Source organism: Sphaeramia orbicularis, chromosome 3 (genome assembly GCF_902148855.1).
Source record: "Sphaeramia orbicularis chromosome 3, fSphaOr1.1, whole genome shotgun sequence".
NCBI lineage: Eukaryota > Metazoa > Chordata > Actinopteri > Kurtiformes > Apogonidae > Sphaeramia > Sphaeramia orbicularis.
This window is the reverse complement of record NC_043959.1, coordinates 59,500,288-59,524,251: the sequence shown is the minus strand read 5'-3', so window position 1 is coordinate 59,524,251 and position 23,964 is coordinate 59,500,288. Positions and strand designations below refer to the sequence as shown.

Sequence of the window (23,964 nt, the reverse complement as noted above, 5' to 3'; positions counted from 1 at the left end):
GTAATCCACCAGCGCTGCAGCTCCGACTGACACCAGGTCACACTGTTTTGTTTCCAGAAGAATGAAACACAATAGGCTGTTGATTTTTATTTATCTGCAGAAACATCAAACTAACAACATTTGATTTAGCAACAGTAACAGTGCATTATGTGTGACTGTGGGAGAGTGAGAATCTGTTTGACACCTGAGACCAGCAGGAAAGCTCTGCTCGTCCACTCTGAAATAACATTCTAAAGCAAAACTGGAAGGACAAGTTTCACCTGAGCTCTTCCTCAACACTCTGCCCATTCAGTCTTTACAGTTCCATTCGACAAAAGACACACCTCCAATCCAAGAATCTTTTGTGAAATGAAACATTTTCTTTCTCATTTTTTTGTTTGATAAGTGATGTCAAAGTAACCCAAGCTCCGCCCACAGAAAGATAAACCCCAGAGGAGTGTCTGCACATTTCTGACATTCCTGTGGAAAAAATGTGTCCATGCTGAAGATAAACAGCTGTTCGACTGGTTTTGTGTGTTTGTGGTCAGACACGCACCTCACCCCTTACCCAAAACAACCACCAACCAAAGACCAGCAACTGTTAACTAAAGTAAACCTAAACTTGATCCTGAGATTAAGACTGAAACCAGACTGAGCAGCCCTGAGAAAAGATCAAATCAATCTAATGTTTTCTCAGTGAAGGAATGTGTTTACTGAAGTGGTTTAAAGGTAAAGATGGTTTTCATACTACTACTACTACTACTACTACTACTACTACTAATAATAATAATAATAATAATAATAATAATAATAATAATAATAATAATAGGGAAAAGTCAAGGGAAGGTTAGCATCTGGTCAAAAAAAAAAATTTAAATTACAATAATCTACACCAAACTTCTATTTGTGGGTAGGCAATTACTTATATTTTCAGGAAACTGTATTTTGAAATGAGAAAAAATTTGTGAAAAAAAAAAAATTGAGGAGTTTTATGAGTGTGAATGTTTGGAAAGTGCCAAGTTTTCTGCCATCGTTCTGGGTTCATTTTATAAACTCTCATAAATAAACTAAATTGATTCCAAATATATTGATGTTTGACTATAATATTATGTAAGTCATATTCTAAACACAAAGTGTCTAAAATTAATAAATGCATATATCTATGCAAAATACATTTGAATATAATGTTAATATATTTGTATGTTGTAAATATTGTAAAACATGTGTATGATTGTGATAAGTGAAATAAAAAATGTTTAATCTGATATTTACTTTTGCTGTCCACCTGTGACACTGCCATTTTTTTTTTAACTCTTTCTATTTACATATGATCAAATATTTTTTTCCTGTAACCAATTATTAAGTTGTAAAATGGAGGGTTTGAGGTTTACACTGACTACATTCTAGGATGAAAATGTCATAAGAACTTCATTTTTGAGAACTTTGTAATTCTTGCCAAAAATAGACATTAATTTTTTTTTGTCCATCCAAGATGCAGTAGTTTTTCATATTTTTCATTTAAAAATATTTGAAACTAAATTCTGCCCATTAAGTATGTTTAAGATGGCATTTAGACCTTTCCAGTTATGTGTAATAATTGTCTTAAACTTGTCTGGTTCAAAACTTATGAATCAAAAAGTAGTGGGCTGTCCATCTGTGACATCCTTGACCTCATCCAATAATAATAATAATAATAATAATAATAATAATAATAATAATAATACCATTGAAAAAAGGATGGATGGGTTAAAATCCATAATTCATATTTATAATGAAGGACTATATGTAATATTAAACATAAATGTTGTCATTGAATGTATTGTATCACATTTAGCTTAAAGCTGGTTTAAATCTGCTCTAATCTGGCAGGTGACAGTTAAAGCATCAGCAGAACAATGCACAAAAAACAGACAAAATAAATGACACACATTACGTTCAGAAGTGTTCAGCAGTATATCAAACACATGTATAGATAGAGATAAACTTTAGTTCTTCATTCATTTTTTCAGCTCGAGAAAGAAAATTAAACACGTAGTCATCATCAGTCTATCAGTAAACAAAGGCAGTCTGAAGGCAGAGGGGATCGCAGATGTTCTGTGACATTAAATCCTGCATCCTACTGTCCTTCTGCTCCAGTTTGTTAGAATGACAAGTGGAAGATGATGTTGATTGTTGAAGATGTCCTCCACCTTACTCTGTGTGCATATCTCCACCAAAACACACAGTATATACTGTAGACCCTCACATATTAATGGTGGAGACACACAGACATGCACAGTGATGAAACTGGAGGACATGGACTATCTAGATCAGGGGTGTCACACTCATTCTTGTTCAGGGGCCACGTTTTGTCCAATACAATCTCAACTGGGGCCAGAACAGTAAAATCATAACAGTGGGAAAAAAAGTAAAATTACATTATGACAATGTTTACATCTACAAAAGTTTCTTTAAAACTTGAATAACATGAACAACCTGAAATGTCTTAAGAAAAATAAGTGTAATTTGAACTATATCATGCCTCAGCTTATCATTTACACATGCATTATTATGACTTACAGATCACAGTGGATCTAAAAAAAAAAAATACACAAAACATTTAATAACACAAATAATATTGTTATAATTACACTTACTTCTTTTATGGCATTTCAGGTTGTACTTATTTGTTCAGGTTATTCTAATTTTTTGTGAAAGCATAGCTTGTAAACGTTAATATTTTCATGTAATTTTACTTTTTTACTCTAAACAAAGTGAAAAATTTGTACTTGTCATTATTTACAGGTTATTATGACAGTATTTTACTGGTCTGACCCACATGAGATTTACAGTAATTATTCAGAATGTGGCCCCTGAACTAAAATGGTTTTGACACCCTTGACTGTTTATATCTGCAGTGTAATTTTTGCATTTCACAAATTCATCCACAGGCCGGATTGGACCCTTAGGTGGACTGGTTTTGGCCCACGGCCCATATATGGACACCTGTGATCTAGATCATCCCATACATACAGTATATGAATACACACACACACACACACCTACACACACACACATACACACACACACATACACACACACACACAGACACACACACACAGATTTATACACAGCATACAGTATAAAATTAGCCTAAACTAGACACTTATTCAAATGCCACTGAGGAGCCAAAATCATAAAGCAATCATTAAAAGCATTAAATAATGTAGTTTCCATTGAATAATTGCATTAAATGTATCTGCATTAAATAACTTACACAACAAACAGTACACATGCTGTTCCACATATTCAGTCCTTCACCTTGACTTTGCTTTATAATTAATCAGTTCTTGAAACAATAGCGCCTCCTTTTGGTCAGAGGTGTAATACAAATAAAAAACAGAAAGTGGCTCCTACATAACATTTGGATCATTGGAGTCAAAACTGACTTTAAGCTGATTTTTCATTGTAAATTTCAGGCGGCTGATAGTAATACAGTTCTGTGTGTGAGTTTTCTAAGTGAAAAGAAGCAAAATTACATAAAGTTGGAGCCACAAATAATTATTACAACACAGAGATTAGAATGAAATGTAGGGTTGAATTGGCTTTTTATCTGGTACATTAAAAGTTTGTTTGTATGAACCCTCAACATGTGATATACAGTAAAACTGATGAGAAAAGATCATGGTTAAAACAAATATTTTGGCTGCATCGAAAGTGAGATAATGTTCATTTAAATGTTAAAATTAAGATTTAAATTCCTGTCACCTCACTTGAGAATGTAAACATCAGGAGAGGATACATGGGGTTTGATAAAATTCATGGCTGTTGTTTGTTATTTTTCAATTTAAGACATGAATGATGATGCCATTGTGTGATCATTTCACAATGATTTTTTTTTTTTTTTTTTTTTTTTTTCATGACTAATTGTAGATTGTGTTCTGAGATAACGCCACTAGATGGCAGTATATGATCTCAAAGAGCCAAAGTTAATACTTGGAGACCTAGAATTATTTTTATGGCGACTTCCAGATGAATTTTCTCTTAAATGTAACATGTATTCAGTGATTTATCACCAGTTATTACAATTCTATCCCCAGCATTTTTCATTTTTCTGTATAATTTACTGATCATGTAAATGCTCATAAATCTCAGTTAATTCAAAGGTTATTATATCAAAACTGAGAAAAACATCTGGAACAAAATCTACCATTAACTGAGTGTAAAAAGAACCATCTACAACTACTGTCATTTGTCAAACTCCAGGGGTTTTATTGGTTAATCAATGTTGCACAATATGACAGTGTTTCCACCTTCACTACAGAGTCTCTTGTCGTCCAAATGGGTCATATCTGATGATTATGAAAAGCTGAGAAACTGCATTCTACCTGAATTATTTACATGTATCGACAGAATTAGTGGTTCAATAGTTATTAGACATTGTAGATCAGTGAATATTTTTGACTGGGTCTTTAAGGGTTAAAACCTCTTACAACATTTGTATTCCACAAAAATATGGGAAATAAACTTACAGAATGAGAATAGGATATGCAATCAGTAGAAACAGCTGCTTTGCAATATAATTTTACAGACATTTAATTACAGATATCCTTGACACAATTAAATGTGTTCATTCATCTTAAACTGTTTTCATTACAATATAACAGAGCTACTATAAAATACCTGCCGCTGTCAATTTTAGAATTAATTTTTTTTTTTTTTTTTTTTACAATTGTTGGGACACATTTCTTCAAACCTTTCATTCTTTTCTTCTAAATGTAAATAAAAACCACAAACTCTGCAAATTCAACAGCAATAATTAAAAAGCCATTTTTTCCAGGTTTTTTCCACATTTTTCATACTCAAAGGCAGGCAAGATTAAAAAAAAAAAACAAAACACTACTGACTGATTTAAAATACAAGTGATGCCAGGAAAACCAAAACCCACCCACTGCACGTATTGTAGCTTATGTTGGCATCGATCCAGCTGATGTCATCATGTCTGTGTGTGCTGATGTCAGCATATCAATTGACTTTATATATGAGTCAAGTTTGAAGTAAATTGACACAAAATTGATGTTTTTATAGACGTGAAATTTTGGCCATTAGAAGTAAATGGGAGGGGAAAAAAGTAAAAATTCATTAAAAATTTGAACTTTGACCTACTTTTCCCAAAATGTAATCACATCTATTCTGGGTCACTGGTAATCTATAAACCCAATTTAGTATGAATTCAACCAATAGTTTTGCTGCTAAAGTGTTAACAAACAAAGAAACAAACAAACCAAACCAAAAACAATAATAAGTCAACAAATAGAAAACACAACATTTAGGACATGTAGTGCCATAAAAATGTAATATTAGATGATTGTAGTTTCAGCATCTTCATACAGTAAAAAATAAAGCACTGAGAAACAGCCAAATCTATCTTGTAAGTCAGGTTGAAGGAGAGATGGACGAATGAACAAATGTCAAAGATCAGAAAAGCTCTAGAACAGGGCTGTCAAACTCATTTTCTTCCAGGTTCCACATTCAGCCCAATTTAATCTGCAGTGGGCCGGACCAGTACAATAATAGCATGATAGGCAATAAATAATGACAACTCCAAATTGTTTTAGTGCAAAAAATAACATTCAGTTATGCCAATTATTACATTTAAAAACTATCCAAACAAAAAGGATATGAATAACCTGAAAAAAATGGAATTTGTTAAGAAATATAAGTACAATTTTATCAATATTCTGCCTCGACTTATCATTTATACACATGCATTACAGATCAGATCTGCAAAGGCACAAAACATTTAATAACAGGCAGAATATTGTGAAAATTGCACTGAATTTTCTTCAGACATTTCAGATTCTTCATATTTGTTCAGGTTATTCACACTTTAACCCTTTCATGCACGAATTATAAGAACCTTAATCAAAATTTTTTCCTGAGTGTTTTTATTCCTCTTTAGGCATGAAAAAACAATGCGATTGAAAATTTTCTTCTGAAAAACAATAAATAAATAAATAAATAAATAAATAAAATAAAAATAATTTTAAAAATCTTAAAAAATACATAAAATAATTATGAAAAAAAATTCTTATGAACCTATTTTTCATGAAGTTGCAAAAATGTCCACTCAGCTGAACACCATATGTTTAATTTTTGATTCACAGAAACATATATTTACTGATAAATTGTATGAAAACTATGGAGAGGGTTTGTGTTTCTGGGGGTTTATGCTCAGGAGAGGTCTACATAATGTTACCAATTCTTGTCAGAAAAGATATGTAGTGTCTTAAAACTTTAATAAAGATATGTGTAAAAAAAAAAAAAAAAAAAAAAAACAACGAAAAGAATAACAAATCCATGAATATACAAGAGAACAGCTGTAGAATAGCTTTCCACTGGAGTGACCAGTATGCATGAAAGGGTTAAAGGATAGTTTGTTGAAGTAAACATTTTCATAATTTAATGTTTTTTGCACTTAATCAAAGAGAAAAATTGGTGTTGTTATTATTTATAGGTTATTATGATATTATTTTTGAGTTTGATGCCCTAACTTGCATTTTGTAAATTCATCCCACAGGCCGGATTGGAACCTTTGGCCTTTGGTTTTGGCCCCCGGGCCGCATGTTTGACACCTGTGTTCCAGACCTTCAGAGATCACTGATCATGTGGACAACAGCTTCTCCACAGCAGTGACATGAACACATCCTGACTGTTCCCACTGTCACCTGCAGAGGGCAACATGTACCCAATGTCAGGGATTGATCATACAACAGAGGTGATGATATTTTATCCCATGCTGACAGTTGTCATCCCTCTGAGATGCTGCCTCTGTTTTTTCTTTTTCTTTTCTTTTTTTTTTTTTTTTTTTTTTTTTTTGTTGTCTGGGCTGGATGTGTCCAAACCGTCAGACAGATAAAAGTACACAGAGTCTGTGTTGAGCTAATTACTGTCTCTGAGCACTTTAATTGCACTGCTGTAATGTGTAATGAACTCTGAATGAGCAGATTTGTAATTAGCGCTGAACTCGGTACTCTGCGTCCTCCACTTAATTACTAAACAGCAGAGTGAAGACGAGCCGCTGAGAGAAGGCATACAGGCAGAAAACTGGACAAACTGTCAGCTCTAAAGAAGCACACAGTACACTGAATAAACAGATCAGATTCAGCAACGATCAGGGCTGCAGACATGAAAATACAATAAGAGATGATTTACAGCTGAGCCTCCAGGTTGTAAATGATCTCAGACAGCTAGAAAGACTATTAAATAATGTATGTTTTGTGCAATTTCACAGCAGGAATGTTGTACAGTGTTATATTGCACCACTCTGAATAATCACACCATAATTAAATATTAAAGAAAAATTAAACTGAACATTAACAGACAACCAAGTGTTTTAATTTGTCAAAGTTAAGGGGAAAAAAATGAGTGAAAAAAAAAACATCTGTATAAAATGTCCTGGTCTTTGTCCCATCATTTCAGTCCTCGTTCACTCTCCATCTTCCTGCTGTGTATTTGTGTGTATTTGTGTGTATTTGTGCATCTCACAATACGCTGACTGATGCACAAACAGACTGCAGGCTAAGCTGCTTTTTCCACAAATGTCTGAAAGTACACAGACACACAACATTTATATCTATGTCAAAGAGAGCTGCAGGAAATGTGTGTCACCAAACTGAGCATGTGCAGAAACGCACCCACACAGCATGATGATGGAGAGGGAATTTATGCCACGGGCACGTCACAGTCGTATGGAGAGACTGCTCACTCATGTACTCATCATGGAAGTGATCACAGAAGGTCAAGACTTTTTATTCTTTTGGGGTTAGGATTAGGTTTGGACATACTGTGGTCGGGATTAGGGTTAATGCTCAGAGTGTGTGGAGCGGCCAGGGAATCTTACCCTCCAACTGCAACCTTCACACACTGAACCTTTACATTTATTTTATTTTATTTTATTTTATTTTATTCTGTTATTTTATTTATTTTATTTTATTCATTTTGTTTTATTCTGTTATTTTATTTTGTTTTATTTATCTTATTTCATTTTATTTTATTCTGTTATTTTATTTATTTTATTTTATTCATTTAATTTTATTCTGTTATTTTATTTATTTTATTTATTTTATTTTATTCATTTTATTTTATTTTATTCTGTTATTTTATTTATTTTATTTTATTCTGTCATTTTATTTTATTTATTTTATTTTATTCTGTTATTTTATTCATTTTATTTTATTCATTTTATTTTATTTTATTCTGTTATTTTATTTATTTTATTCTGTTATTTTATTTCATTTTATTTTATTTTATTTTATCTGTGTAAGGTATTTCACACGGGCAGAAAATATCCCCTGTTTGTCATCTATGTAATATGAAATGACTGTAAAGGCAAGGCAGGTTTATTTATATAGCACATTTCATATACAAGACAATTCAAAGTGCTTTACATAAAACATTAAAAGCATTACAGCGTGTAAGAAATAAAATGTATGGCATGGAGGGAAAAAAAAGGGATAAATAGATAAAACAGATATGCAGATAAAACAGATAAAAGTAGTCAAAGTATATATTTATCATGGGTTTGCTTCAGCTGATTTAATTGACTGTTTGAACCCAAAAATGTGTTTTTCAGCACCATGACATCAGACTTAACTAGTGAATACGCTACATGATGGGGGACATTTGAACTATTATCAAATAAATGTGGTTGTTTAAAAAAAATGATGCATCCCTTTGTCCCTTTTAAAGACTGTTTTTACAACTGTGTAAAAGAAAGTTGGCTGGAAACCATGAATAAATCAGTCACATTCAAAAAGCAAATCAAAGTGTTTGCTGTTTTGTTCTAAAAGTACTGAGACAGTTAATCAATAATAAACTAGAAAAGCACTCGGAGAGCCCCCCCCCTTTTGTTCCTTGTGCCTGTATCAACATTTCCTGAAATCTTTATCCAAATCCGTCCATAACTTTTTGAGTTATCTTGCACATTGCAGACAGACAAAACAACACTGGCAAAAACATTTTAAAAAATCGGACCAATGGTCCTGTATCTTACCGGCCAAATGAAAAGCTTTGGGAAATGTATCCAGATGCCATTTATTCTGCCCCAGTTCTGTGTATTTATTCTATTACAGAAATAGCCCATGTTTTGCTCATATTCCAATCAGATCTGTAAAAAATTCAAATTCCAACTTCATATCATTGATACTGATTTATTAGATCAATCCACTTCCTATCTCTTATAATGGGAAACATTTCAAAGTCGCACCAAATCCAGAATCAGATCTGGATCGAAATAATTTCAATACCTTGTACTGACATCATCATACAGAAGCTGTATACCAAGTTTGAAGTCAATCAGAACTGGAGTTTGGGAGAAGAAGACGATTGAAATGTTTTCCCCATAAGAGCCCATGTTAAATTTTGCGTCAGTTCCAGATCCAGAAGAAGATCCTGATCAGCATGTGGACATTATGTTTGGGTCATCTCCCATCAGGGCTGGACTGGAGACATTTACACTGGATATCATTTATATTTACTGAGTTATTGCATCCATCCACTTCCTATCTCTGATAATGGGGACATTTTTCAAAGTGGCACCAAATCCAGAATCAGATCCAGATCCAAATAATTTCACTAACTTTTGTTGACATCATCATAAAGAAGCTGGATACCAAGTTTGAAGTCAATCGGAATTGTAGTTTTGTTATGTTATGTTTTGAAGAAGATGGTTGAAATTTTTGTAACGACAGACGACAGACAGACGACAGTAGCTTACAGCCTGTCGTCTGTAAACTAAAAATAGCTGTTGATATTTTTTTATTTCCCTTATTACTACAATCTAAGAGTATATCCGAACCCAGACTGAAGAGAAAGTACAATCACATGATGTGATGCGGAAGAAAATTACCAAGAAATCCCATGTGTCAAAATAACATCTTCCATTTGTTTGAGCATCTCTACATTAGATGAGTAAATCCTAATATACCCATCAGTGTGTGTGCCTAAAATGAACCTGATTATATCTGATGTAGGGTATAAGTAAAAGTGCACTAAATGCAAAATGACAGCTACAAATTGACACAAGTCTCTGCTGCGACACTGTGACTCAGGTAATTAAAATGGGATACATACCTTAATTGGAAGATTAATTACCCAGAGATCATAGCGGCTTCATGGTCATGGGTTTAACACACACAGAAAAAACAGAGCAGCAAAAGCTCAGACACTCAGTTTATCACTGACCAATTTGTCATTTTGATTAATGCGGTGTGTTTTTCTTTCAGTATTACTTTACCTTTTATTGGACGAGAACTTATGCAGTGAAAGGACGGAGTTAACAGAACTGACATGTTTAACTGATGGAGGACTGTGCATGTTTTCTTATTTTTATTCATGAATACACCAGAGGAAAGAATTGTAGGGTTTCCATCTTAATGTATCATAAGTTCCCAGAAAACTTTCAGAAAATCAGGAAAACACAATCAGCATTTATAGTAGTTTTTATTACTTGATTGATTGATTGATGTATTTATTTCGAGCATGAATGTCAAACAGAAGAAAATAAATTAAAAAAAACACTTAAACATAAGACATATAATACATATTCGAAAAGGAGTGAGAACAAGTACAACTTATAAACTCCACCCCTTCTCCTTATATAATTAATAACAATAATAACCTTCCTCGTCTAATCAGATCTATACACTATGCTATAATTTGACTGATACTTACTAGTAAATAATTAGGTTTCTGGCTTTATATTATTATGAACAAATATGATATGATTTACATAAACACATAATACAATAACACATATATGCTAATACATATTCATACACAGATCTATACACACATATACACCTACATATATATACACACATACACACCTATACACACATTTACACACACATACCACATACTTGTACATCTTTATATCACACAGTGATCCCCAAGCCCTCCCTCATCCCTGTACCTCTGAAAAAGTGTGTCTTTGTACCTCTTTTTAAATTCTTTCATGTTTGGACATTACTTTAACTCTATATTAAATCTATACTTTGAATATTACAAGTTGCCTCTTTGCTCCATATGTCTATACGTCAAAATTTATTCCCTTGCATCTGCTTCCAGGAGGGTCCTTTCTACATGTGTCCGAGCGGGTTCTCCAGGTACTACAGCTTCCCCCTACCATCCAAACACATGCACTTAATGGGTTAACTGGTCAATGTAAACCACCCATAGATGTGACTGTGAGAGTGAATGGTTGTTTGTCTGCATATGTCAGCCTTATGAGGAGTTACAAATTAATTTTGATTTGTTATTTCATGTGTGGACTCCTTTTTTGTCATTATCTGACTCAGTTTGTGACACTGTTAATACATCAGAAGAGTCTGATTGTTCATCTGTCTTCAGTGTTTTTCTGCACATGCTCATAACAAATTACTAATCTTTTTTGTTAGAACAGTTACTGCTGAACTTCATAAGTCACACTAACATGTGGCATTAGCCAGGACAAGGATGCAGCTCCAATGCTATTGTTTGTGATATCACTGATTGATTTTTACAGGGGCATTTACAGAATTTATGTTATGAAATGAGAACACAGACAAGGACAGATTCTTCTCACCTCATTGTGTTTTGTGAACACTTCAGAGTGTAAGATGTGGGAGGATTCAGGTGGATATAACTGCAGAAACTGAACAGAGTATTCAAACTTACATGTTCATTGGGGTATATTCACATGAAAATATCAATCAATCAGTCAAACTTTATTCATGTAACATTTGATTTGAATATTATTTTATTTCCAAATCATTAATTTTTGTTTATTATTTTGACATTTATTTATGTTGTAATTTACATATTATTTCATTAATTATTTAGTCAGTTTATATTATATGTTCTTTTATTATGTTTCTTCTTGCCTTTTCTTAATATTTTGGTTCCCGCCTATTGTTTGTAGTACGACCTGTTTTGGCGTGACACGAGAGTTGTCTGTGGTGGAGCGTGAGCAGCGTATGTTGTGCTGAGCTTCTGACAATAAAGCATGCTGAAACTGTCCTGCCGTTTGGTGATTATTAGCACGGAAGACAACAAAACATATCAACACCAAGAATACCATTATAACCCGCCTTACCCACAGCCCCGGTGGGACGAGCAATATTTCAGGGTTACATTCATATAGTGCCAAATCATAACAAAATTTATCCCATGACACTTCACATTTAGAGGTGGTCAAGACCAGACTCTTAACCCAGTTTACAAACACCAACACAATCCTCCGGGAGCAAACACTTGGTGACAGTGGAAGGAAAAATGTCCTTTTAACAGGTAGAAACCCAGAGCAGACTCCGACTCTTGGAGGACGGTCATCTGCCTCGACCAGTTGGGGTTAAAGAAAGAGGGGTAGAAGAAGAGAAAGAAAGTCAAAGCATTACGCCAACAATCATTTCAATCATTGGATTTTTGTTACCTTAGAACTATGAAGTAGAGGAGTCCCCCTTGTTGTGCTGCATGTCCTTATACTACAGTTGCCCTGAGCAGACTTCATCCTCTTCATCTTTTTAATTGCAGATGGTATCTAGTAATAAAATATTTAACTCACTTCCTATGTTTGAGTGTGTGTGAGTTAATATTCCCACTATGAACAAACCAAACAACAACAACAACAACAACAACAACAACAATAATAATAATAATAATAATAATAATAATAATAATAATAATAATAATAATAATAATAATAATGGATTAGATTTATACAGCGCTTTTCCATGAATGCATACTCCAAGTGCGTACAGAGGATCCATTACACTGGGTTACAAAAAAAAATGTTTTTTGCAAGTTGTCTAGGTTTTTTCAACTGAATTCGGACCATTTTGCACCGCTAAATCCAAAAATGACATCTGTTTTTCTCAATCAGGTCAGATTCTTTTGCTAATTTGATTTTGAAAAATTTGATCTTCTCACAAAATCGATTACATTTTTGTGACTTTATCAGTTGATTTTTTATATAGTTCTCACCCAAAATAGGGTTTAAGAGAAAAAATCATTTTCTAACAGGATTCCTGTTAGGTACAATGGTGTATTCAGCGCAGATGTAGCAGAATACGTCAGGCTTATTTTTGCAAGATCTTCTGGTCGATGCCATTTCATTCACCTGTAATATTAAAAAAAACCATCAATCATAAATTGGCAAAAGTAAAATCTTCAGAACTCGTTTATTGCAAGAAATATGAAAGAATTTTGTATCATATGATGTGAAAATGCCCATAAATGTAAGCAAAAATGTTAAAAAGCCAATATGTAGCATAGTTCAGAAAGTTGACCTGATTGAGCAAAATTAATGTGATTTTTGGATTCAGCACACCAAAATTATCCTAAATCAGCTCAAAAAACTGAAACAATAAATTTGTTGTTGACCAGTGTTATTCATTCGCTCTCACATCCTCCCTCTGGTGGTGGTGAACTGCATCTGTATCCACAGCTGCCCTGGGGCAGACTGACAGAAGCATGGCTGCCAGTCTGCACCTACAGCCCGTCCCACCACCACCAAACATTCATACACCAGTGTGAGTAGCAGCACTGGAGGCACGGAGGGCAAAGTGTCTTGCCCAAGGACACAACAGCTCATGAAAAGAGCAGAATTTGAACCGCCAGCCCTTCAGTTATTGGACAACCCACTCTACCATCTGAGCCACAGCCACTAACACTGGTTTTGCTGACCACAACAATGAGGTGGGACTATTTGTGATCTCCAACTTCACTGCAAAAAGTCACTAAATATTGCAGGTTTAGTTTTCTGTAATGGTATTAACCCTTTCATGCATAAGTCACTCCAGTGGACAGTTCTTCTCCAGCTGTTCTCTTGTATATTAATGGGTTTGGTTGTTTTAGTTCCATATCAGCCAACACAGTGGACACTTATGCACCATCTCATACACTGACATTCAGACCATTACTGTAACTGTGCTCTTCTTGATAAACCTGATCTGCAGTGACATGTTTTAGCGTAAATCAATTGTTATTTATTAGTCAAGAAGGTTTTTTTTGCACAATATCTCAATGAAGTGAGGAAGTACTAGCTTTAGAATATGTTAAAATGTGAGAAGACATCAGATTAGCAGCATTAAACATGTTTTTATTTCATTGTTTTCATATCCCTGTCTGATATTGGGTTTTAAACACATGTTTCTTTACTTCAAAAATTAAATGCATGAATATTTTTGTAACTCCACAAAAAAAAAAACTTGATCGCATTGTTTTTTCTTGCCTAAGGAGGAATAAAGACACTGAAGAAAAAAATCTTGACTAAGGTTCTTACAATTCATGCATGAAAGGGTTAATCATGGTTCATTTTTAATTGTTCATTGTTGTTACACATTCAGTATATGTGTAAAAAGAGCAAAGGCCATAGACATGATTTTGGGGTGAAGTAAAAAAGCTTGAGGTATGCAGGTTTTCCACTGATTTGATCTCGGTGTGGTTGGTTAGATTAATGTCCAACATGGTCTTGACTTTAAACACACACAACACAAATCTGACACAATCAAGACAGTTTTGCCATATTTGAGTCATCTAGTAAATATTTGGTTATAATCTGCCCTATCGTCTCATTCTGTTGTCCTGATTCTGTTAAATTATAAATATTCAGAGATCAAATTCACCAAATAAATCACATTTTGCAGAATGTTAGACCTCCTACAGTGCTGTCAGCAAGCACTGAAAAGTCCTGATGGATTTATGAGCAGAGGTCATGGGATCACGACCTGCTCCTGTGACAGGACAGGGGGAGGATGAGGAGGGATGGATGGTGAGGGTGTTAACATTCATTAACAGGAAGTACTTCTGGAGCAGAGCTGTTCAGTGCTGATCAGGACCGGTGTAGGACCCCCTCTCTGTCTTTGTGAAGGGAGATGGATTTAAAGAGGGGGAGGGGCTGGATAAGGAGGAGGGAGGGGGCCATCTGTCACCGAGCGCGCTCAGTCAAAAAGCCTTTGTTGTGAAGAGGTGATGAGACAGACAGATAGATGGATGTCACCAACCACTGCTTTAATTAGGTGAAAGTGACACAGACACCGTGGATGTGGGGCCCCTCTCTCCACTGATGCAGTTCCAGGGCTGGTTCAGGTCTGGTGCCTGGTCTCAGACTGGTTCTTTGTGTGTCAACGTCGAGAAAACCTCAGTGAAGAACCGAGGATCTGGACCAGAACTTTACCGGTCAAAACCCTGGCTGTTCTCAGAGTGGTTCCATGACTGCTCATCACCACGTCACTGATAGATGCTGAAGGGAAATGTCTGGGTAAACTGCAACACTGTCAAAAACTGTAAGTGAAAACATTAGTGTGATTCTTTCAATGCCATTTTAGTCAGCTAGAGCATAAAGGCCTACATACAGTCAAATAATGAGGTGGTTCTATGGTGGCTCCCTCCCTAATGGAAAAGCAAACCGGAATCTTAGAAGGTCTGTAAATTGAGCTGACTTAAACTACAGACTAACACCAGCTTTGTTTGGGTGGAAAGGGGCTTTAGAGTCTGAAATTTCTATTTTGTCTAAAGGTGTGTGTAAGGGATTATATGAGTCATGTGACCACTACATAATCAACCTTCAAATCTTCATAGTCATAATGCAGGGGTTCCCACAGTGGGATACTTGGAATTTTTTGGAGAAAAATACATTAAATAAGTCATCATGTACTGAATACAAAATAAATAATGAGAATTAATGTTGAAATATAAAACACAATAAATACATTCATATAATAAAACTGACACTCCTGACCTTATTTTATTTCAATGTTTTATTTATTTATTTTTTTAGTTTATTTAAGTAATTAAGTAATTATTTTTTGTTGAATGATAGTCATTCATGACCATTTAATTTATTTTTCTTAGCAATGAAAGAGGGCGCTTTTCAGTTTATATTTTGCACAAAATTTGCTAATAAAGATTTGTTAATTTTAATATTTTAAAGTTAAATATATGCTTACAAGTTTGGAAAATAAAAACAGACACCTTTGGCACAGGAACAAAATTGCGAGAGTTGGGGGTACTTGGCTAAAAATATACATTTCAGGGGGTACTCCACTGTAAAAAGTTTGAGAATCATTGTCATAATGGAATGAACGTATTATGAATCTATTCATGATACATTCATTCCATTCATTCATCCACCCGTACTCCCTCCTTTAACATACATGTACATGACTAGTTTTTCCTAATTTTATAGCTACTGGTTGAATCCTCACCTCAGTTTTTTGACTGGTTATTTAACTCCCAGTTGTGCCATGCAAGTTGACTTCCTTTTAACCCCAATAATTTAACCTCCTAAGATCCAGGAAATGTCAGCAAAGTACCAGCTTTTTTTGTTTTTGATTAAATCAGTGCCTATACTGGAAACATCAAGATGCAACAGTTTTTTCAGATGCAGTTTTTAAAAATTTTATGGAATGTCCTTTGTGTTGGACAGTTTTCTTTCTTTCTTTCTTTCTTTCTTTCTTTCTTTCTTTCTTTCTTTCTTTCTTTCTTTCTTTTTTTGTGGACAGAAAACCCATAGCTGGGTCTTGGGAGGTCATAGCATTTAAGTATTTTGTGTCTTTTAAATGAAAAGTATTGTCCTTTTAAAATAAATATATTAGTTTTCTTTGTAGTGCTACAGCTTCTATTTTTTCTTTCTCATTTATTTATTTGATAGTTTTTTCAGACAACAGTGACATACAGTATTTTCAAACAGAACCCCAGCACACCCAGTGCGTCAGATCAGCTGACTGGTCATCAGTTCCTTCAGCCAATGAAAACGTCAGGTGTGTTTCGTTGATCGGTCGTTGCCATAGTGACCGTTTGTTTGGTCCCAGCCTGACTCCACCGTGAAGCGAAGAAGTTTTACAACCATCAGCTCCTCCTGCTCTTAGCCGGTGTTTTTCAGTCAGGTACGGTCAAAGACAACACTCCTAACCAGGCTGTGCTGTTGGTTCATGTAGAAAACTGCAGACAGTTGAATAAAGTGCACAGAAACTGCTACAGAAGCTGCTCATGCTAGTGTCCAGCTAGCTTAGCTGTAGCTGTAGTACTTCAGAGTTGACAAAAGTGTTACAGTTTGTGAAATATTTCATTTCACAGCTATAAAAACCCCAGTTTCTGTGACTTTGTGTCCATATGTTTGTAAATGTTTTCTTTTTCGCAGTAGCCTACATGTGTAAAGGACAAGAGTGGCTGTTCCAGTTAGTGTTGGACCCTATGAATGAGGCAGTGTTGAGTCTGCAGCACAGTAATCACATACGTCACAGGTGTCAAACATGCGGCCCAGGGGCCAAATCCGGCCCGTCAAACACTCCAATCTGGCCCGTAGGATGAATTTGTGAAATGCAAAAATTACACTGAAGATATTAACAATCAATAGTGTAAAATCATTTTATTTCAGGTTCCATACAGACACATATCAATCAGTTAGATCTCAGTTCAGTCAGACCAGAAAGACACTATCATAATAACCTATAAATATTGACAACTGCAGATTTTATCTTTTTTTTTGTGTAAAAAAAGTGAAATTACATGAAAATGTTCATATTAACAAACCATCCTTTTACAAAAAATGTGAATCACCTGAACAAATATGAACAACGTGAAATGTCTTGAGAAAAGTAAATGCCATTTTATCAATATTCTGCCTGTTACTAAATGTTTTGTGTATTTGTAATTGTAATGTAAGTTGTAATGCACATGTGTAAATGATAAACTGATAAACTGATGCAGAATATTGTTAAAACTGCACTTGTTTTTCTTAAGACATTTAAAGTTGTTCACATTATTCAGATTTTGAAGGAAACGTTGTTGATGTAAACATTATCATAATGTCATAATTTTAATTTTAATATCACAATTTTACTTATTTCAGTGGTATTATTTTACTGGTCCGGCCCACTTGAGATCGTATTGGGGTGAATGTGGCCCCTGAACTAAAATGAGTTTGACACCCCTGATATAGGTTATTTCTTAGTTTAAGATCCTCAAAAAGCCTTAAATTATGTTTCATGTTTCAATAAGAAAGTAATTTAGCCATCTTTTAGTTCCTCTTGTGTGTCAAAGTCTACATTTCTGATGTTAAACTGAACCTAATATTGTCTTTTTAGTTTATACCTGCACCTGTGACTCTAACTCACTCCAATAATTACAGTAAACCACATGCATTCTACTTACTTTTTTACTGTGGTAGTGTCTCAATAAGAGAAAGATGATTTTTACAAGAGTCAGACTTAAATGACCAACCATCAAACACACAATGAAGAAATTAAATTTATGATTAAAAACATAAAAGCAATAAATGTATATTAATATCCATTTTCCTGACAGGAAGATGATGTCTATACCGCAAAGTAACACCCGGCAGGGGGTCGGACCCAGTCTGGTGAATATTGAGGTTATGCAGAACTCTAAGCTCTTCAGAGCAGAGTGTGAAAGGCTGATCCAGGAAACTGACAAAGCGTGCAAACGCATGCAAGATAATGACAACAAGCGACTGGGTAAGAAGGGGGATAACTGAAAAATCACAGTGGGTTTAGCACAACAGTTTGACTTTGCTGTAATGTAGTGAAATTTCCCTTGTTCAGATCAGAGAGTCAAAGACATCCAGTTCCTGAGGAAGGAGTTGGAGTTGAAGTTGGAGGAGATTATTCTGGAGATTGACGGCCTCATAGTGTTACAGAGCAGAGTGCAGAAAGCCCTGGAGGCTTGTAAAGACCCTCTTGAAGCCGTCATTCTCTGTCTGGAGGAGAGGTATGACTGTAAAACAATGCCATAACAGCTGTGTTTTAACGTTATTATGTAACATTCTCTTAAAACTTCTGTGCATTATAGTTTTTGGCATCATTAGGCAAAAAATGTCACACCTTTCTGCATGTTCGGGTCTGACATGAAAAGAGGGTTCTACATGTAATCATTAGCTGTGTTCCAGGCCTGTACAAAAGGTTAGGCCACTCCTAGATGTTTCCAGACCAGCAGGAGGTTCAATATATGACTGACATCGTTACATACTAATCACAAAGACAAATTAAGAATCCCTGACTCATCACTGTGGGATTGTGTGTATTTTCAGTTTCAGGTTTTTTTTTTGTTTTTCCCCTGATTTCAGCTCCTGCAGCTTCAACACAAAGAAAACAACACAGTAGAGGTCATCAGCATGAGACATGCATGCCCTGCTTGCTGCATTAACTATAAAGCAGTTCTTATCAGTTGCCTATAGGTACCTGCAGTTTTTTTTTGCTGTAGTTTTGTTTTATCATTAGAGGTGCGACAAATATTATAGAGACTGAGCAGTTTAAAGAGGATGAACTGAACATGTTTTGAGCAGACAGATGCTAAATTATCTACAAAAGGATCATTTGCTCAGCATTGTGCAATTCTGAACATATGTGGTGAAAATTCAGCACGCGCAGATAGGCGACGTTCATCTGTTCTGTGACCTCCAGAATGAAACGTGCTCCTGCAGAAAGGCTTCATGACCGAGTGGACAAAGAACTGCTGAAGGAGAGGGAGGCCACGGAGGATGTGGCTGTCCTCCTGAAGCGTATAGCCGAGCAGGTGACAGAGCAGATACGGTACAGAGCATGGATTAGTTATCATGTATAATATCTGAGCTGCTTACAGTTGCTAGAAAAATCATAATGTAATATTATTGTGCATTCCAGACTGAACCGATCAGCCAAGTACCACCTTGAGCAGGATCTGAAGGAGAAATTTGAGGCTCAGTGCATCGACAACTCCTGTGACTTGATGACCACCCATTCCATAAGCAACCTGAACAGGTCCACGAACACCAAGCCTTTTCTGCCAAGGTGAAAGACCGTTTACATAATGACAGGCAGGTTTTCTTTTGGAAAATTTAAATTTGAATTTACTGCTATTGTACGCTGTAATATGACTTAGAATTACAGAATTAAAATTAACAGACTGTTGTGAGTAGATCCTCTGAAACATTTTTTGGGTAACATTACAAGATCTATAGTAACATTCTGTTCTAAGTAATATATGAAAATGTTTATGTGTTTATGTTTATGTTTATGCATTTGGCAGACGCTTTTTTCCAAAGCAACTTACAGGGGAAAACCAATCAAATCACTCAATCAATCAAATTTTATTTATATAGCGCCAGATCACAACAAAAAAGTTATCTCATGACACTTTATATATAGAGTTGGTCAAAACCAGACTCTAAGTTAATTTACAGAAACCCAGCAGAATCCTCCAAAATGAAAAACAAAATGCTGTTTTTCTGTAAAGAAAACATAAGCCTTCTAAAACACTTGACAGTTGTGCATGTCTAAAGGCAGTCTGTCACATTCTCTTCAACATTTCAGTCTGGAAAAGTAAAAACCGCTCTGCGTAGGTTCAACTGTAGGCTACTTTTTATCATAATTTATAATGAGAAAGTTTAGACGTTTAAGCATTAGAATTTAGGAGTTGCTTTAGCTGAGGTTCATGCCTTAAAGGTTACAGCTTAAATCTGACACCCAACACTTTCTGCCCATAAACTCTGAAATAGCTGTGGTTGTTGCTCTGTAAGCTGGGATCATTTTGGATGTGGAGGGAGTTATAACAGATGTTTTGCATCATTTGTAAACCATTAAATAACTGAAGCAGTACACAAGGGAACGCCAAGAGAGGATCATGCTGTGTTATAGAGCTTGCAAAGATTGGAACTTGACTAAATTTTACATTATACCAGTGGTTCTCAATCTTTTTCTGTCGGGCCCCCCTTTGGAGGATGAAAAATCTCCAGGCCCCCCTCAACCCCAAGAACAGTGTAACAGTGGCGTAATTATGACTTTTATTGAAAGACGCATCAATATTGTATTAATACTTAATGCTTTTCCTTGAATAATTTGTTGTGCAAATTTAAAAATAACTTAGATTTTTGCTTGAACAATACAAATAAACTCAACAAGACTGCTCCCTGAGACAATATTTTTCCAAATAAAAATAGGAAATGTGCAATTATCTTACAACTATGACAATAAAGTTACTTTTTTTTAGAACAACAAACACATTTTGGTAACAAAGATGAACATTTTAACAATATTAGTTGGTCTCAGAACATTAAAGTGCAAACTGTACAAACTGTGCAAAAACAGAAACATTGCACATTTTTTTCTTTTCCAGTCCAGTCCTTGTCCATTCTCCAAAGCTAAACTCTTTGTCTAGTCTAGTGACAGATCAGCATAGCAGTAGATTTGTTTGTTGTACATCCCTAAAATGAGTCCAAGGTGCTCCAGTGCTAAAACACTAGTTCCACCAGCTAACCTGAAAGAAAACAAAAACACCCAGGAGTGATCCCATGCCTCCCCTGGCAAGCTTTCACACACCCCCAGGGGCACCCACCTTACAGTTTGAGAAACACTGCATTATACTGTTGTGTTAGCAAGCACAACTTAATAATTAACAGCTACTAATTTTTAACAATTTACTGGTGTAGGTTTTCAATATGTATTACATGATTTTTATGTAAAGTTCTCAGTATTTGTGACAATATTTTTTTATATTTTGGCTAAATGTATGCCAGTGTAGCTCAGCTCACAGCTTTACTATTAAACTAACTACTTTCATTGTTTAGCGTAGACTTTGCACCATATATTCATATAGAGCTTGCATGTGACTGCTACAGACCCTCAAACCTCTCCTTTGATTTCAGCATGGCCGTGACTCCAGAGCAGTGGGTGAAAATCTCAAACATCAACATAAACAAAGCAGAGCAGCAGAAGAACAACACCATGTCTCTGCAGGTGCAGGTGGAGTCTTTGCTGAGGCAGACAGCCGCTGACATGCAGAGGCAGTTCCAGGCCACAACAACGGCCTTTCAGCTAAACGTACAGGAGATCAAGAATTCCAAGTGCCAGATGGAGGACCAGCTAGCAAAGGTAAGGAAAAAGAAGTAAGGAAGCTATCAGAGGTCTCAGAGACAGAGCTTCAAATATGGACATAGAAAATCAGGAAATGAAGAAGGGGCTTAAGCGCCAGAGTTAACTCTTTCTGGCTTTTGATTGCATATGTAATGTATTTGTAAGCCTTTCCCTTTCAGACCTTGGGAAGCATGTGGAGTGATTAACTATGGTTTGAGGTTTTCCGTTGCAGCTTGATGTTGTCCAGATAAGTGCTGCTGAGCAGGGAGAGCAGGTGGTAGAGGGGAAATGTTCTCCACTTGTGTATTAATTTCTAGTTATTTAGAAAGTCAGCAGAAGGCGTTATTAGAGCACATCGGCTGCTGAATACTGTTTCACATTCTGATGAAATTAAGGATAAACTTAGAACTTCCAACTCGCAGGAGGCACACAATACTGACAACAACCATTTAGAGTTAATGCCCTGTTTTGGTTTTTTTTTGTTTTGTTTTTTTTTGTTTTTTTAATTTTTGTTTTGATTTCAGTAGCATTTCAAAATCCACATTTTCACCTGCATTGTCCCTGGTCCTGATGGAGCAGGTAACTTCCCCTCTGGCCATAAGGTTCTCCAAGTCAAGCAGAGGTTTAACAAACTTTTAGTTGAATAAGTGTCGTAAAATCTGACATGAAATGTGTGAAATCTGCAGCTTCGTTACTTTGAAATTTATTTTGTTTTTCCGGTTTAGGATTTCAGACAGCACAGGTTTCACCTGTATTACAACGCATAGTTGAAAAAACAAAACTAAAACAACTCTAGCCCTAACCCCACCAACTATATACTGTACAGTAGTATAAATAAAAGATAAATAAACCTGACAACTGGTCATGTTTGATTGAAAGTGTTTGTGCAGCTCCTTTTTTGTTTCCTCTGTGGGTTGTGTATTTCTGCCTACTACCAATAGTGGTGTTCTATTTTTCATATGTTGTTCTTTTCATCCACTAACACCTCAAACTCTACTGAAGAAAAACACTCCTGCTATCTGTCTCTGTGATATCACATTGTTTCCACATGTGTAAAACCTACAAATATGTGATCAATAAATCCAGCTTTTACAGACTCAGGGTCCAGGTACAATGTCACAGCATAGCAAAATAAATAAATACAGGAGCCCATGTTTGTTGTCTGTCAGTATTATCAGTATTATGGCTGTCATCTTTCATGGTTTACCTCTATACAGTCTATGTTGTGTTTATTTGTGCTGGTCTTGGTAGATGCAGTCGTCATTTTCCCTGCTGCAAAAAATCTGACTCTAAACATCGTACACAGTTTGTGATGCTTTGATGCGTCAGTAGTTTGAAGGTCGAACATCCTGGTTAATTTATGCCCTTCTCTGTTAGATTCTTGTAGAGCTGTCAAACCAGCAGAAGATCAAAGAAGATCTCCTCGTGGCCATCAGAGAAAATGAACATTGTCTGAATTTGGCTCAGACCCGACTGTCACTGCGTCACCAGAGACCTTCCAAAGAGCAGTGTTATGATCCTGCCCAGTCCCAGCTCCACGCTGAGGTCCAGCAGATCACCGCTCACATCAACACGTAAGACTACCTTTCTTCCCAAACCTCCTAGGTGTTGGTCAGAGATATAACAGGTTGGAATCCAAGTGTTTGTGGCTTTTTGTTTGTGCACAGACTGCGTGAGGCTGTGGCCCAGTCAGAGAAGACGCAGAGGGCTCTGGTTCACTGCCAGCTGGAGCTGCAGGAAAACACTGAGATGAAGACGACCTCTCTCTACATCGATGAAGTCATCTGTTCACAGCACAGAGAGCCCATTGTCATCCAGAACTTCTGAGCGTTCAACAAGGGAGGTCTACATTTACAGAGGATTCATGTCCAAGTAAAGTCATATCAACACATCTGCAAATAAATGTCACTGTATTCGACGTGTCTTGGCAATACTTTTTTACTCTGTGGTTGATGTAATAGAACTTTTATGAACAACAGTGTGATTCAACCCAGGAAATTGTCCTGATGATTGTGCTGGTTTAAACCTTTTGAATTGTAATAATGGGAAATATGCAAAACCTACTGACAGTTGCCTAATTGTTTAATTCTGTAAAACTGCGTTGTTCATATTTGTC

The 23,964-nt window shown here is 35.6% G+C and overlaps 1 protein-coding gene across 1 annotated transcript; it reads left to right on the top strand.

Moving 5' to 3' along the window:
- The first annotated feature begins 16,819 nt into the window (after nt 1-16,819).
- tekt1 (tektin 1) lies at nt 16,820-23,675 on the top strand. Its single transcript, XM_030130559.1, has 8 exons — nt 16,820-16,886; nt 18,307-18,476; nt 18,564-18,729; nt 19,422-19,550; nt 19,641-19,787; nt 21,641-21,866; nt 23,226-23,422; nt 23,516-23,675. The coding sequence occupies exons 2-8, from the start codon at nt 18,311-18,313 to the stop codon at nt 23,673-23,675; spliced, it is 1,191 nt and encodes a 396-aa protein (XP_029986419.1). The 5' UTR covers nt 16,820-16,886; nt 18,307-18,310.
- The last annotated feature ends 289 nt before the right edge of the window (nt 23,676-23,964 follow it).

Bases quoted from the DNA above. Each gene is read 5' to 3' on its own strand.
- tekt1 (XM_030130559.1), top strand. From the start codon at position 18,311: ATGATGTCTATACCGCAAAGTAACACCCGGCAGGGGGTCGGACCCAGT. The intron at 18,477-18,563 runs GTAAGAAGGGGG...TCCCTTGTTCAG, and splicing joins TAATGACAACAAGCGACTGG to ATCAGAGAGTCAAAGACATC. The intron at 19,788-21,640 runs GTGAAAGACCGT...CTTTGATTTCAG, and splicing joins ACCAAGCCTTTTCTGCCAAG to CATGGCCGTGACTCCAGAGC.